This window comes from Equus caballus, chromosome 19, assembly GCF_041296265.1.
Source record: "Equus caballus isolate H_3958 breed thoroughbred chromosome 19, TB-T2T, whole genome shotgun sequence".
Taxonomy (NCBI): domain Eukaryota; kingdom Metazoa; phylum Chordata; class Mammalia; order Perissodactyla; family Equidae; genus Equus; species Equus caballus.
In genome coordinates this window covers 28854078-28868372 of record NC_091702.1, presented here as the reverse complement: position 1 = coordinate 28868372, position 14295 = coordinate 28854078, and the positions used below count along the sequence as shown (strand labels likewise).

General features: G+C 41.5%; 1 protein-coding gene across 1 annotated transcript in view; it reads right to left on the bottom strand.

Moving 5' to 3' along the window:
• The window catches only part of USP13 (ubiquitin specific peptidase 13), a 106631-nt gene that overhangs the window by 60791 nt on the left and 31545 nt on the right, over positions 1-14295 (bottom strand). Inside the window, exons 4-6 of the mRNA XM_023623342.2 lie at positions 9015-9136; positions 3931-4073; positions 2186-2370 (exon numbers count right to left, since the gene is read on the bottom strand). Of these exons, the coding sequence (XP_023479110.1) occupies positions 2186-2370; positions 3931-4073; positions 9015-9136 (450 nt within the window). The remainder of the gene's footprint in view (positions 1-2185; positions 2371-3930; positions 4074-9014; positions 9137-14295) is intronic.

The following is a 14295-nucleotide window of genomic DNA, read 5'->3' as shown; positions in this document are numbered from 1 at the left end:
CCCCGTGGCCGAGTGGTTAAGTTCGCGCACTCCGCAGCAGGCGGCCCAGTGTTTCGTTGGTTCGAATCCTGGGCGCGGACATGGCACTGCTCATCAGACCACGCTGAGGCAGCGTCCCACATGCCACAACTAGAAGAACCCACAACGAAGAATACACAACTATGTACCGGGGGGCTTTGGGGAGAAAAAGGAAAAAATAAAATCTTTAAAAAAAAAAAAAAAAAAGAAAAACGACTGAAAGGAAATACCCAAATTGTTAGAAGTGATTTGTCTGGAGTGTGGTATTACTAGTGATTTTTATTTATTTACTTCTCTAAACTTTCCTCTCTGTTTTCTAAACATGTTACATTGAACATCTGCTTCTTGAATAATCAAGGGGCTAATATAAAACTCCTTCCTTAAGTTGAAAGGAAAGAAACTTCTGATGGACTCCAAACCATGATTTGAAAATGTTTCCCACCAGAAAAAAGGCTTCTGGAAAATTAAAGATACATAGAGAACAGAATTAATCCATCCCTCTATTATTAGTATATATTCACATAGAATCTAATTATTTACATACCTATATACAAGTTGGTTCATTTAACAAAAGTACTTGTGCATACTATGTGTGAGATTTTGTAGGGAACCCAAAGATGCATAAGACATAGCCTTGCCTTCAAATAACGGACATTTTAAAACCAAGCCACACATACAAATAGTTGTTGTCTTGGACAAGCTGTTCTGAGAGCTGGACTTCTAATAACTGGTCTTATCAAAGCACTACATAAGGCAGAATAGAAAGTAGAAATACCTGAATTATTCTCCCCTTGTTAATTTTACCCAGGAGAATTCCTACACTGCAAACCCTTCTCTCTGTAGCCCCTAAAAGGACAAAGATGGTTGCCTGATACAGCAGTCACTCAACATATTGGTGACCTGGAAGGACCCTGCTGTAACCCTGAATCCAACTGCATGTCTTGAATTTCCTCTTCAGGTCCTGGAAGTCTTAGGATTTGACCTGGCTTGTGTAGCGGTTTATTTACTTGGGGGGAAATGTTTGACACCAGATCTCTTGTAGCTACTTTTCTCAAACCAGTTAAAATAAGTCTACTAACTTTGGGAGCAGGAAAATTATCCAAAATGTGAATCAAAAGAATCCTGACAAGACCTAACGGCCAGCCCTCAATTATAAAACAAATGAGAAACCAAACTAGTTTGACGGAAAAGGCATGGCTGACAAGAAGTGTACCATATTTAGTGAAAACATCCTAGCCAACTCTGGGGCAGGCTAATTCAGTCATAGAAAGATAACAGGCAAGAGAAAAGACATATGTCTTTATATTTCTTCTAAAAAGAAATCCATCTCAAAGAAGAAATAGAGACAAAAGCCTGGAAAGACGGAAAAGACGGACCTAAGTGCTGGTCCAGATCTGAGCTCAATAAATGTTTTCAATGATGCTTTAGATGATGGGTTCTTATGGCCACTGCTCAATATTTAAGTTTCCCATTATTGACCCTGATATGATTTCCCTTTTTCCTCACAAAATGGTAGAAGGAATTAACTGTACAAACATGGCCAAAAGCTAATATTTTAGAACATACAGTGTGAGAACATAATGGAAAGAAAAAACAATTGTGAAGCTGACAGTACACGTAGAAACCAATTCTAATCCCTCACTACACATGAACACCATAGCTGCCAGCTGACATCAGGGACTCTGAACACACAGTATCCTTTAAAACCCATCTTCTCCATAATGAATCCATTTGTTCCGAAAATGATACTAATCCCCATAATGAATTCTAGGGCTTCCTCCTACTATTCTAATGGTAGATTCAATTGTACACATTCACTTCACAAGTCCTGCTTCCTGCTCTGTCCTCTTAGCCAAGAAATAAACAGAAAGACACTAACAATAGCAATTAACTTTTATTAAGACCACACTGCGTGTACTGGGCTAAAAGCTTAGGCACCTTAACAAATCTATGAGGGAGGTACCACAATTATCCTCAAGATGAGAAACCTAAAGTTCAGAAGGATTGGAAAACTTGCCCTAGACCTCACAGCTAATACGAAACAGAAGCAGGGATTCAAACCTGGGCTGAGCCCAGAGCCTACACCCTCCAGCCCTTGGGATTAAGGCATTGGTTAAATCTAAGCGGGAGCCCACTGTAAATTCCCAGTCAGTAAAGGCACACTCACCTGCCCCATCAGGAGTGATGGTTCCCAGCTTCACAGCTAGAGGGTAGCCCATGTCTCTGTAATGCTCCAGTGCATGCCCGTTGCCCCCAGAGCTGTCAAAGAACCACTTCCCACACAGCACAGAGCCATCGGTCAGATTTAACCAGAGGTTTTCCCGCAGGTCACACCTGGCACACTTCCAACCACTGGAAAGTCATTGGAAAGCAGTTAGTGCAGCCGGAGCACAAGGTGAAATTGGAAAATGAACATCTAAGAAATCAGAATCTCAACGTGGGGGGGGAGGGTCACAGACAATGATCAACGGAATAACAGAGACCCCTCCAAGAGCAGCAGGACCACTCAGTACCCTGCCTGCCTCCCAGATGGGGACCAGCAACTCCCAGCTCCTCTGCAATAACTCCTTTACTTTCGAAAACTGACACAGACACCAAGGGTAGAAAAAGAGGTCCTTTTCTTAAAATTCTTATGTGAGGGACAATAGAGCTTGAATAAATTTAAACCATTAAGGATCTCATATTTATAAACATCTAATGTTTGTTTGTTTGTTTGTTTGTACTGAGGAAGATTTGCCCTGAGTTAATATCTGTGCCAGTCTTCCTCTATTTTGTATGTGGGTTGCCACCACAGCATGGCTGATGACAAGTGATGTAGGTCCATGCCTGGAACTGAACCCAGGCCACCGAAGCAGTGTGCACTGAACTTAACCACCAGGCCACGGGGCCAGCCCCCAACATCTAAAGTTTTAAAGCATTAGCCACACCTAGCAAAAATAGTTTAAACAAAACCCTAAAATGCTGCAAATCTAAATTAAGTAGAAAGGAAACCACTGAGCTGAAGGTGAAATGTGAGGTATGTGCCATGTGCCTTACAGAAGTTTTATCATTTAATTCTAATAAACACCCATCAGCATCAATATTACATCCCCTTTGTCAAAGGGAGAAACTGAGGCCCAGAAGTACCGTGCCTTCTCTAAGACCACACAGAACAGGAATTCACTATAGTCAGGGTTCAGCCAGACTGGACACATTCCTAATCCATCTGCTCTTTCCCTCTAGCACCTGCCTCTGTAAATGCATAGGCACCTAAGAGGAGGAGGTGCTCATGTAGCTCAAAGGACATTCCAGCCAAAAACATGACAACCAAAGACTGTTGTAAGTTGGCTTCCCCTAGAAGCATATTCTGCAACAAAGATTTGAATACAAATGGCTTGTCTGGGAGGTGATCCCAGGAAGCACCACAGGGCAGTGAGACTGGAAAGGACAGGAAGCCAGTACAGGGGATGTCAACAAGAAGATGACCACCATGAGCAACTGGGGCTCCGTCCAGCTGGGGAACTCCAGGAGACAGTTATCCCACATGAGGGCAGAGATCTAGGTTATTTATCCATCCACTCCACAGTCATTGGCTGAGGGCTGTTCCAGGAGGACAGGAGGGAGCACAAACTCCAGGGCATTTCTGACTGTCCCAAGCACCAGCCTACTTGGCTCTGGCAGCCAGAGAAAGCCCTCAAGCAAAGAGTTGCAGGTGCTTGCAACTGGAGGGGACGGACTCAGGGGTATGGGCTGGCCATGTTTAGCATCTACTCCAAAGGCACAGATAATTTTAGAGAGAACTTTGAGTTTATTTTTAATCAAAGACAAATAAAAGAAAATATATAACTGCTAATTCAGAGAAGAGGTAGAAAAGTAAATATTCCTTTGGCCAGTTTTAGAGGGTCAAGTTCCGTTTTGCTATCTGACTCTCACCTTGGAGGAATCCTGACTCCATTGTCCAGCTGGGTGAGGTTATTGGCATATTTGGATACTGGCAATTCATTTTCCCAAGTGTCTGGGTCCTGCTTTCTGTATGGAGATTTTGAGCTGAGAACTGCATCACAAGCAATTGTTACCTGTAAGACAGACCGAGATGTAATATATAAAAACAGTCTGAGAGTATAGCATCTTCTAAAAAATGAATTTAAAAGTTTACTAATAAATACGGCTTAATCTAAGAAAATTCAAACAGCACTGTTACCACAAGAGCAAGATCCTAGCTTCCTGACTCCAGCACGTTCTTCTGGATCTAGCTAGCTTTTGTCCCTGGGCTGGAGTTTACAGTATTGACAATGACACAAGATAACAAGGAACCAAATCTAGTCTGTAAGCCCAGACATAGGAGTCAGATTTAACAATTCCTACCTCTTAGCAAGCATAGTGAAAAGTTTAAGACGAACAACTTGCAAGTGTGAAATTAGGTACAGGAATGTCTAGGATTTACCCAACTGGTGTGTTTTCCTCCCAACAAATATACACCCAGATATCCAATATCCTGAACTCATCACACAATGGCATGTGGTCAAGGGCACTTGAATGGAATGCAAGCAGCACATGCCATTTCTTAATCTGGTACAAATGTGATCCTGAACAGGGACATGCCCAGGAGTCTCTGTGCCAGATCAGTCCACATCATGAGCAAATCTGTGATGTCCAGCTTGGCACCAACTGACCACAGGGGAGGGGGCAGGCAGATTTTCTGCTTTCTCCCAAACCCAACTGATCCTAGACATATGCCTAGCATCACATTTGCTATTTGTTTAATGTTATAACCTATCTCTAGCTGTCTTTGAAAACTTATATCTGGTGGGAATGTAAAATGGTGCAGCCACTTCGGAAAACAGTTTGGCAATTCCTCAAATGGTTAAACAGTTACCATATGACCCAGCAATTCCAGTCCTAGGTAGATAACCAAGATAAATGAAAATACGTATCCACACAAAAACTTATACACAAATATTCATAGGAGTATTATATATAATAGCCAAAAAGTAGAACCAACCCAAATGCCCATTAATGACAAATGGATAAACAAAACGTAGTATGCCCATACAACGGAATGTTATTCAACAATAAAAAGGAATGAAGTACTGATATATGCTCCAACATGGATGAATCTTGAAAATATCCTCAGTGAAAAAAAACAGCCACTGAGACCATATATTGTAAAATTCCATTTATATGAAATGTCCAGAATAGGGAAATCCATAGAGACAGAAAGTAGATTACTGATTGCCAGAGGCTGGGGGGATGAGAGGTGGAAGATGATGGTTGTGGGGTAATAAAAATATTCTAGAATGAGATAATGGTGATGGATGCCCAACTCTGAATTAATAAAAGCCACCGAATTGTGAAAAAAAAATTTTAATGAAAATTTGTATTCTACATCACTAACAATTAGCTGAACTTCACGCAGAATATTTTCCCCTGGGTGGCACTGACAAGTGACCCTAGAACTGATTAAGAGACAATGAAGGAAGTTCTCTCAGCAGCCGCCTCCCCACTCCCACTCAGCCCATGAGCAATTTCTATCAGTCCTACATCCAAAACCCATTGGGCCTACCTCTTCTCGATTTCCACCACACCATCCCGGTCCCATCCACCATAGAGCTCACAGGGACGGCCACACCGCAGCCTCCTTACAGTCTGCTTTCTCCTACTCTTGCTCCCTCTTCTCTGCCCAGCAGCCAGATTGACCTATCCTTCTCCAGCATAAAATCTCCAAGGTCATACTGAACACAACGAATTGATGACACTGGGCTAGGCACAGTAAGAAACAAGGAAGAGGTCCCTGCCCTCAGAAAACTTACACTCTGTTACAAACCAGGCATTCATAAATATACAGTAAAACCTTTTAAAAGAGATACTCCCATTCATCTCTCACCACAACACTGTTATATAATTAGCCGTTCCTTTTAATTATCCAAATTCACTTCTTAGCCCTTCCAGGGATGTCCCTAGAGAACAGGCCTGATCAGGCTCACCACACGCCCCTTCTTGATTTTATGCGTTTCTTACGCCACCTTAGCACTTCTGGCTACACATGCTAATCTTTGTAGTCTGGCCCGTTATTATAATCTCCTTGCTGTTTCACTAACTACCTCCATCCCTTCCCAGACCTCTTCAGAATTTTCTCCACCCCCATTAGGTCTTTTTTTAAGTGTTCTGGCTTGCAGTGCACAATGATTCTGACCAAGCTTTGAATATAATGTTCTCTCTTTTCTTTGAAAATCCCTCCTAGTGACACTCAACAAAATTCTCTTAAACCTCTGGGCCCCTTATCTAAAACACTGATCTACTGTTTTCAGAATATTATCTAAATTCACTTAGAGGCCCTTTTTATGGATCACAGCTGAAGGATCCATTACCCTATAATTACACAGTGAATTATCTTTCCCTGGATTTGTTCTCTGGAGTGAAGCAAGAGATCTTAGTACTAGTCTTGGCTCTGTCCCAAGTCCCTGGAGGCCTCAAGTTCAGTGGTGTCCTGGAAGTGGCTCACAGAGTAGACTGCTAAATGTTAAGAAATTCTGCAAGATGGTGGTTAAACACATCCACTATTAAAAATTAAATTATATAAAATTACAATTGAATAAAATATATTTTTAAAAGCTAATAAATATTCAAAACTCTTCATTTCCTAATTGTTCTATCTTACTATTATATATGTGTACTTGGGTTATTTGCATCTACGTTACGTGTATGGTAGAAATTCTATATAATGGTGTGCTACAGCACATCTCTTCCCAACGCTGCATTCAGTGACATCATGTTGTTAGCCTGAAATTGGCCATGGTGGCAGTACTCACACCACAGAAATCAGCAAACACTACAAAGCAGAGCTTTTCCCCTAGGGAGCTGGTTGCTAATTAGTTACAAGCACACCACTGCTTGAGTTCCTCATGTCTAAAATGAGGCCTTGGATTCCGGATTCTAAGATCCCTACTGAGCCCTAAATGCTATGTGAACTCTGCAGCACAGAGAGGTCGTTGAACTTTCTGCTAGGATCTATAGAGTAATTATCTGAAACCATTTTTTCTGTGCTGAGAAGCTCGAGGGATGAAGAAAGAGTCAACTGGTTGGGTGATTTTGAGCTCAATAATTTTTATTATTTAAAAGCTTAAAAAGAAAATTATGAAATACCAAAAATGTAGCAAAAGCACGAAAAGAAAACAGAGTAACTCGCATCTGTTATACAGATAAATCCTATCGGTCACGATCTGATAAATCCAGACTTTTCCTGCAGTCTCCCCATCCCATCTTCTGAACACTTGTCTTTCTCTCTCTTTTAAATTCTTAATGTATTTCTTCATTCTAAAAGACTCTGTAGCATAAAATATAATACATATTGTTGGATTTCAATTTCTATGATGCTTCACTTTTAAATAAAAGTATTCACACTTTGAATTATGTTCTGAATATACAAAGAATTAAAAGTATTTTAACACTCTTCTATTAACTTTTTTCACAAAAAGACTTTTTCTTCATAAGCGAATGAGAGAAAAATCGTTTCTCATGACATTTATGTACAATGGGCTTCTCTACTTCTTTCCTGACAGCAGATGTAAGAGCTATATTAAACAAGGACACTAAGAACTCTCAGCATCAGAGAGATATAAGCTTTAGTGTATAATTTCAGGTAATGGGATGAGATGAGACCACTTAGTCCACTCATATATTTTACCCTTGGTAACAGCCATTTGAGTCACACAGGGAATCAGAGAAAGCAGCGGTAATTTAATTCTGTATGACTGCTAAACACTGTGTACTTAGCACTAAAAAGGCTATGTTACTTCTAATAATTAGAGGAAAGAGCGACAATAGATAAATACATAAAATTTTCATTTCTATGGTCTTATATTTAGGTATAAAGTAGGTCAGGGGCAAAGAAGGTTGAATGTTGGAAACCTGGTCCCTGATGGCATGGGAACCCCAGCACAAGCATCCCCTCTTGGCAGGGGTAAGTGAGCAGGTGGCCATAGATCTAGTCACACAAAGTCCTGAAGACTCTGGGACCCGAAGATCTGGCTTTGGTTCTGGTGAAGTTTCAGGAGGGAAAAAAATGAACTGGCATGTCTAAACTCTATCAGCCCTGACTACACTGCCATCTGTGGCCAGGCTCTGAGAAGTCAGGGTGTGCACAGAGCAGAAAAGAGGAAGAGAAAGAGAAGAGAACAAAGGAAAGGACGGAAGGAGAGAGACAATCCAGGAAATGAGGGAAAAGTGGGAAAACCGGTAAAGGCCCCTGCAGGAACTCTGAGCCCACTTCCAAGATTTGAGAATCAAAGTCAATCAGAACTCGGTTTCCTTACAGCATCACTGCCACCCCCAGCTTTAAGTTGTTCGGGAAAATGAAAGTCACTCCACAAAAAAGAAGGGAAGGGAAGAGGAAAAAACTCACCACTAAATCTAAATTCTAAAACCTAAAAAACAGTCTTAGTCCTCAAGAGGAACAAAACTAAAAAGTAGGTTCACATTACCACAGAGATGCTGCAGCCCTGTGATTTGAAAATATATGGTTATTTTTATAATCATCTTGCTGCTGTTTCAGCAGTGGAACTCTTGTTTTTCTCCAAACAAAATCTTACATGGAAGGCCAACATGTAAAAGAGAGAAAAATACAGTCACTCCTCTAATCAGAAGACAGCCCCTCTCCAGCAGTCCCTGTACATCTCAGGGCCACAGTTTGAAAATCTAAGCAACAGACTGTGAGTCCGAGGCGGCAAGAAGCCAGCCCACCTGGAGGAGGCCAGCCCAATGAGCCATGAGTCCAAACAGCCCTCGACATGAGGCAGCGGAGGGTACCTGGCCCAACGCTACTGAAAGGTGACCCAGCCCGGCCCTCTGCACTGAGAAGAAGTGATGTGCTCATGTTCGTGCTCATTCTTCTCCTCTTCTCTCATTCGGCCCACCATCCCCAGCCCCCCAGTACACACACACCACACACGCACACGTGCACACACACCTGACACAGAGAGTCACGCGCATCTAGCTAGCAGCCGTGCACACTCACTGACCAGGGCTGGTAACTCCTCAATATTTGGTAGTGCTATTTCATAGTGGTCTGGGAAAATAACAAGTTTGGCTTCATCTTCATATTCATAATCGTCGCTATTTAAATCGTCATCAGTATCTAGATCTGAGGAGAAAACAAAAACAAAGAACAAGAAGTGAAGAAAGAACATTCCACACTAAGACAGCACTCACTGGGAAAGCCAGAAATCCACAGGGATGACAAACCAAGGCGTGACATTTACAACTCCCTCCTCTGACGTGACCATCTACCTGGACTTATCTATGAGTCCCGGCATGTATAAAGAAGACTGAGTCATATCATAAAGTTTACAATTAAAATCGACATACGTGCTAGGTATTCAGTTCTTAAAGATGTTTAAAGGAATAGACAGTTCACTATGATTTGTAGGGCACCTAGCTCCTGATTTCACAAAAATGGGTTGGACTGTTTTACACAACACTGTATTATGGAAGAAAATACATGGGTTTGAGAGTAGATAAACCTAGGTTCAGTTCTGGCTCCAAAATTTAATGTTACTTTGGGCAAGTCACAAACTCTCTAAGCTTTAGTTCCCTCATTTATAGAATGGAGATAATAACATTTATCTCACAATTTACATGGGGAATAAATAAGAAACTATATACAAGAGACCTGGCTCATAATAGGTAGTCAGTAAGTGGTAGTTATTATTTAAACATAAAATCTCAATCTCCCTCTCTCTCTCTCTCTCCCCTTCTGCCTCCCCCTCCCCCTTTAAGAACTGTTGAGATATTGGAGAGTAACCCAGAGGGGGGAACCCCATAATATAAGTAGTCCTGGTGTCCACAGGCTGTGGAGAATTTTCAGTAAGAAAGATGAGCTCCTGTAGCCTGTTACCTATCAAGGCATCGTCTCTTTGCTTGGCTAATCTCTGGTAAAGGTTAACTGAAGGCTTAAGGAAATGTCTTGTCACAATATTTACATGGACATTTCAGCCTCGAGTTCACACGGATGCCAGCATCCCAGATCATGTTTGTATATTTAGATGTTTGGAACTATGGTGACAAAGAGCTATTGAGCCATATTCCACTCACGCGCACACAAACCCACATACAAACAGGTACACAAACACGGGCTCTGTAGATAGGAGAAAGTTATTTTACTAGACGAAGTAGCTGGCTGAGAACCCAAGGATCTAGCTTCTGTTAGGACCTTGTTGTTTGCCTCCAACCAATAACCCAGTAGCTTTCTATGTATAGCTCTGCTCTTGAATTCTCAGGGGGCAGTTTTACGTGGAAAATGAGATACAGCTAAAACACAGTCTAAACCTTTTAATAAAAGATTCTAAATAATAAGAATCAGAAATGCCAAAGAACAGAAACAACATTGTTAGATAGCTATAAGAGGTTATTTCAACAAAAAGCAACATCAAAGAGGATTCTAAGAGTTTAAGAAGTAACTAAAGGCATTTATTTCAAAGAAATGATTCAAACAAAGACAGGCACTCTATATGTTATAAAAATTTGAATGCCCCAATATCTATAATAAAAATATTAGAAACTAAAAGTTCAATGAGAATGGTGTTCAATCCAATAGAATATTATTTAAATGTATTTATTTACACTATGCAGAAATATGGAAATGTTTATGCTATGTTAATATTAAAAAGACAAAATTCATCCTCACTGTTAGGATAACTTGGTAGAAGTTATGCTCATAGACAAGAATTGGAAGGAAATCTGAACAAATGAAAATAGTGGGCAAACTTTTCTCTATTCTTAAATTTTTCTTTATTATATTGTGTATAACAATTTTAAGTAACCAAAATACAGATCCCTTTTATTTATGTACAGATTTTGCTGACACAACATATTGTCTAAGCGTCTCTTCCACAGAAGACATACTCACCTAACGCTAATTCAAATCTTACCTGGCCAAAATCAGCGATAAACTAAGTTCAAAAAAATCCCACTCTGACATTGACTTGCTATGCAACGCTGGGCACATTCTTTCCAACTTCATTTTCCTCAAAAGTGAGCCACAGATAACATCAACTACCCCACAAGACTGTTAAGAAGATTACAAAGATAAGGTTTTAAGGCACTGCGCATAGGATCTGGTAGGTAGTAGAGGCTCCACAGAGAGTAGCCTCCGTCACCATCACCAGCATCACCACCGTCTCCACACTCCTGACGACTAACATGAGCAGAAGTGCCTTCCCTTCCCTTCGGCTGCCCGAGCTTCAAAACAATCCTGAAATAAGTTTCAGGAAGATCATGATATCTTGTGGGGATCTTCTACATGACCTGCCTGTGAAGAAGAATTAACTTCAAAAGCTTCCAGACGGTAAGCTGTAAGAGCAGGAAACGGATCTTATTTACCTTCCATGTCCCCACCTCCTGCACGGTGCCCAGCACGTACCACACACTCAGGCAATGTCTGTGAAAGGAGACTTCAGGAAGTTAAAAACGCCAATGTGCTAAGGTCAACCGCAAAGCAAGAGCATCAAAAAGCTTGGTGCTTTGGGGTTTTTTATTGGTAACTGATATGTGTTTTAAAAGAAGAAAAACTGCTATTATGCAAAAAAGCAGAACTTTGTTGGACTTCTTTACAGTTAGTTTATAATTTATTTTTATTTTTAATTCAATGGGATGGAAAGAGACCATGATCCTTCCCAAACATCTTAATGCAAATTTGGGAAAAGTCAGCAGAAGTAACCTACACTCTGACTTTAAGGGACAAATCTAAGATTTCTCCTAAATATGTATGACTCCACGATTCTAAATAAAAATCTACAATTTCCAAATTTCTCCAGAGTCTCACTATCCCAAAAAATATCTAGTTGAGGAACCTACAGAGTAACCACATCCTAGGGACCCATAGGACTAGGACCCCCAACTTCCCCCAGCAGCCACTTTCCATTGTGGCTATTAACTGGCAATACCTGGATCGGCTGCTCTTTTTCTAAGCTAAAAAAAAAGAGAGAGAAAAAAAGAAAAGTACCTTTCTCCAACTCTACTTCAATGATCCTCTCAGATCCCTGGGAGAAGACCCATTTCCAAGAAGTAACCTGCCTAAGCTCCAAAGCAGCACAGCGGAGGAATGGATGTCTGAATGCCCAGCTGAGCGTTCTCTCAGATAAAAAAAATTACCACCAAAACCTAGAACCGAGGGGAAGGTCCTTCACTGTGATTCACTTGAATGAACATCACGGAAACTGGGAGGAAGAGTGCCTTGACTGCTGAGGGGCAGGATGGTGCTCAGGAGACTTGGGTAAGCCTTTAGCACCAGCTAGTGGCCTCAGTTTCTCTTATAAAATCAAAATTAAAGGTCATTAACTGAGTGAGTCAACGGTTTCAATGTCACCGTTGAGCCAGGGGAAAAGGAATTATCCACAAAGGCATCAAGAGAAGGGAGAGAAAAGGCTCTCCCTGGGAGAAAGCCTTAGTCATCCACACGTGTTTCATGAAGGGGAAAGGGCATCACAACCACATTTCAACAGCAGTGAAAACGGACTTTCTAGTCAAAGAACAAGAGAGCCTGCAAGAGAGTTCTGAGTTCTCTTCCTCTCCATGAAGAGACAAGCCCAATGTCCCCCTTAGGGAAGACTCTGTGGCAGAGGCTACTAGCTGCCTCCCAGTATCCATTCTCCCCTTATTCCTTACTAATAGACTTTATTCAATGAATCCAGTTAACAGACTTTACTTTTTAGTCTCCTGTGCAGCACACAGTGTGGCCACACGACCAAGTTCTGACCAGAGAGGTGTAAACTGAAGTGTTGCATGAGGATCTATGAGAAGTCTGACAGAAGGAAGCTGACTCCACGGGGAGATTAGATCTTTTGTTCTTCCCCCTTCATCTTTCCTGCTTTCCAGAATCGGAATGTGATGACTAGAGTTCCAGCAGCCATTCTGGACCATGAAGTAAGCATGAAGTTGGAAATCACAGGCCAGGATGGAGGGTGAAGCAGAAATACGGGAAAAGTCTAGATCCTGATGGAACATGAGGGCCCTCACATCAGCCTGGACTTGCTGCTTCCCAGCATCCTCTATATGACAGAGAAATTAACGTCTATCTTGTTCAAAGTCGCCAATATTTTCAGTTTTCTCTTACTTAAGTGAGATGTAATCCTAATATAGTCCTTCATTGAAATTAATTTATAGGCCACATCAACTTGAAAACAGAGCTGTGATCAAGGTGACAAGAGAAAAGTGTCTACTACTGGGAGAAAAGAAGCATCAGCTGAGGGGCCTGTAAATCAGGGCTTGCAAAACCAAATTCTTAATGGGATGAAGCAGCTAACATAAATTTGTGAAGCATCTGGTTATAAAATACTAGGGAGAAATGGGGCCTGGGGGAAGCCCCAGACAGCTAATGAAATTCAAATTTAAATTTTTAAAAAACTGGTACAATCCAAATAGAAAATTTTTGCTGGGCTGTGAGTTTGAGGCACATCCTGTGGTTTGTAAGGCATGGACTGCTGAGAGAGCAGCTGTAGGACGAAATCTCACTGAGATGAAACAGTGGGCGAGTGCTCCCAGGAAGCAATGGAAGGGGTCCACACAGCACAAGGCACGAAGCTCAGTGCTCACCTTTGGGTTAACGTTTAAACCAGTTACTTGACAACATCCCCTACTACCAAAACGGTCAGAGAGAAATCAAACTTCAAGGTCTTTTGAGTGAAAAACACAAAGTTTAAAGCACAAGACTCTTCATTTAACCATTTAACTGCTTCATTTAACCAAAGAAAATAATGAAAAATAACAGTAGGTCAAAATGTTTCATTCTTTCCGCCTTCAAGAATGCCATGCTGGGCCGGCCCGGTGGCGCAGCGGTTAAGTTCCCACGTTCCACTTCGGGTTTGCCAGTTCAGATCCCAGGTGCGGACCTATGCACTGCTTGTCAAGCCATGCTGTGGCAGGTGTCTCACATATAAAATAGAGGAAGATGGGCACAGATGTGAGCTCAGGGCCAGTCTTCCTCAGCAAAAAGAGGAGGATTGGTGGCAGACGTTAGCTCAGGGCTAATCTTCCCCCCAAAAAAAGAATGCCATGCTGAGGTCATTTAATTAGGAAGAAGTCAAATTATCTATATGAGTGGAAGGGAGCTGAAGGGTAGTAACCAAAATTTCAGAATGTACTCAATTGTTTCAGCTTTTGGGCTCATTCTAAGCTGGTTTGGGTTTGGTCGGTTGATTTGGGTTGTAGTCCAAAGACATGCTGAGAAGTGGGAAAGACTGGCCATGGTGGGAACACCAACTGCAGCTAAGCCTCATAAAGAAAACCATGAGCTGAAAAGAAGAG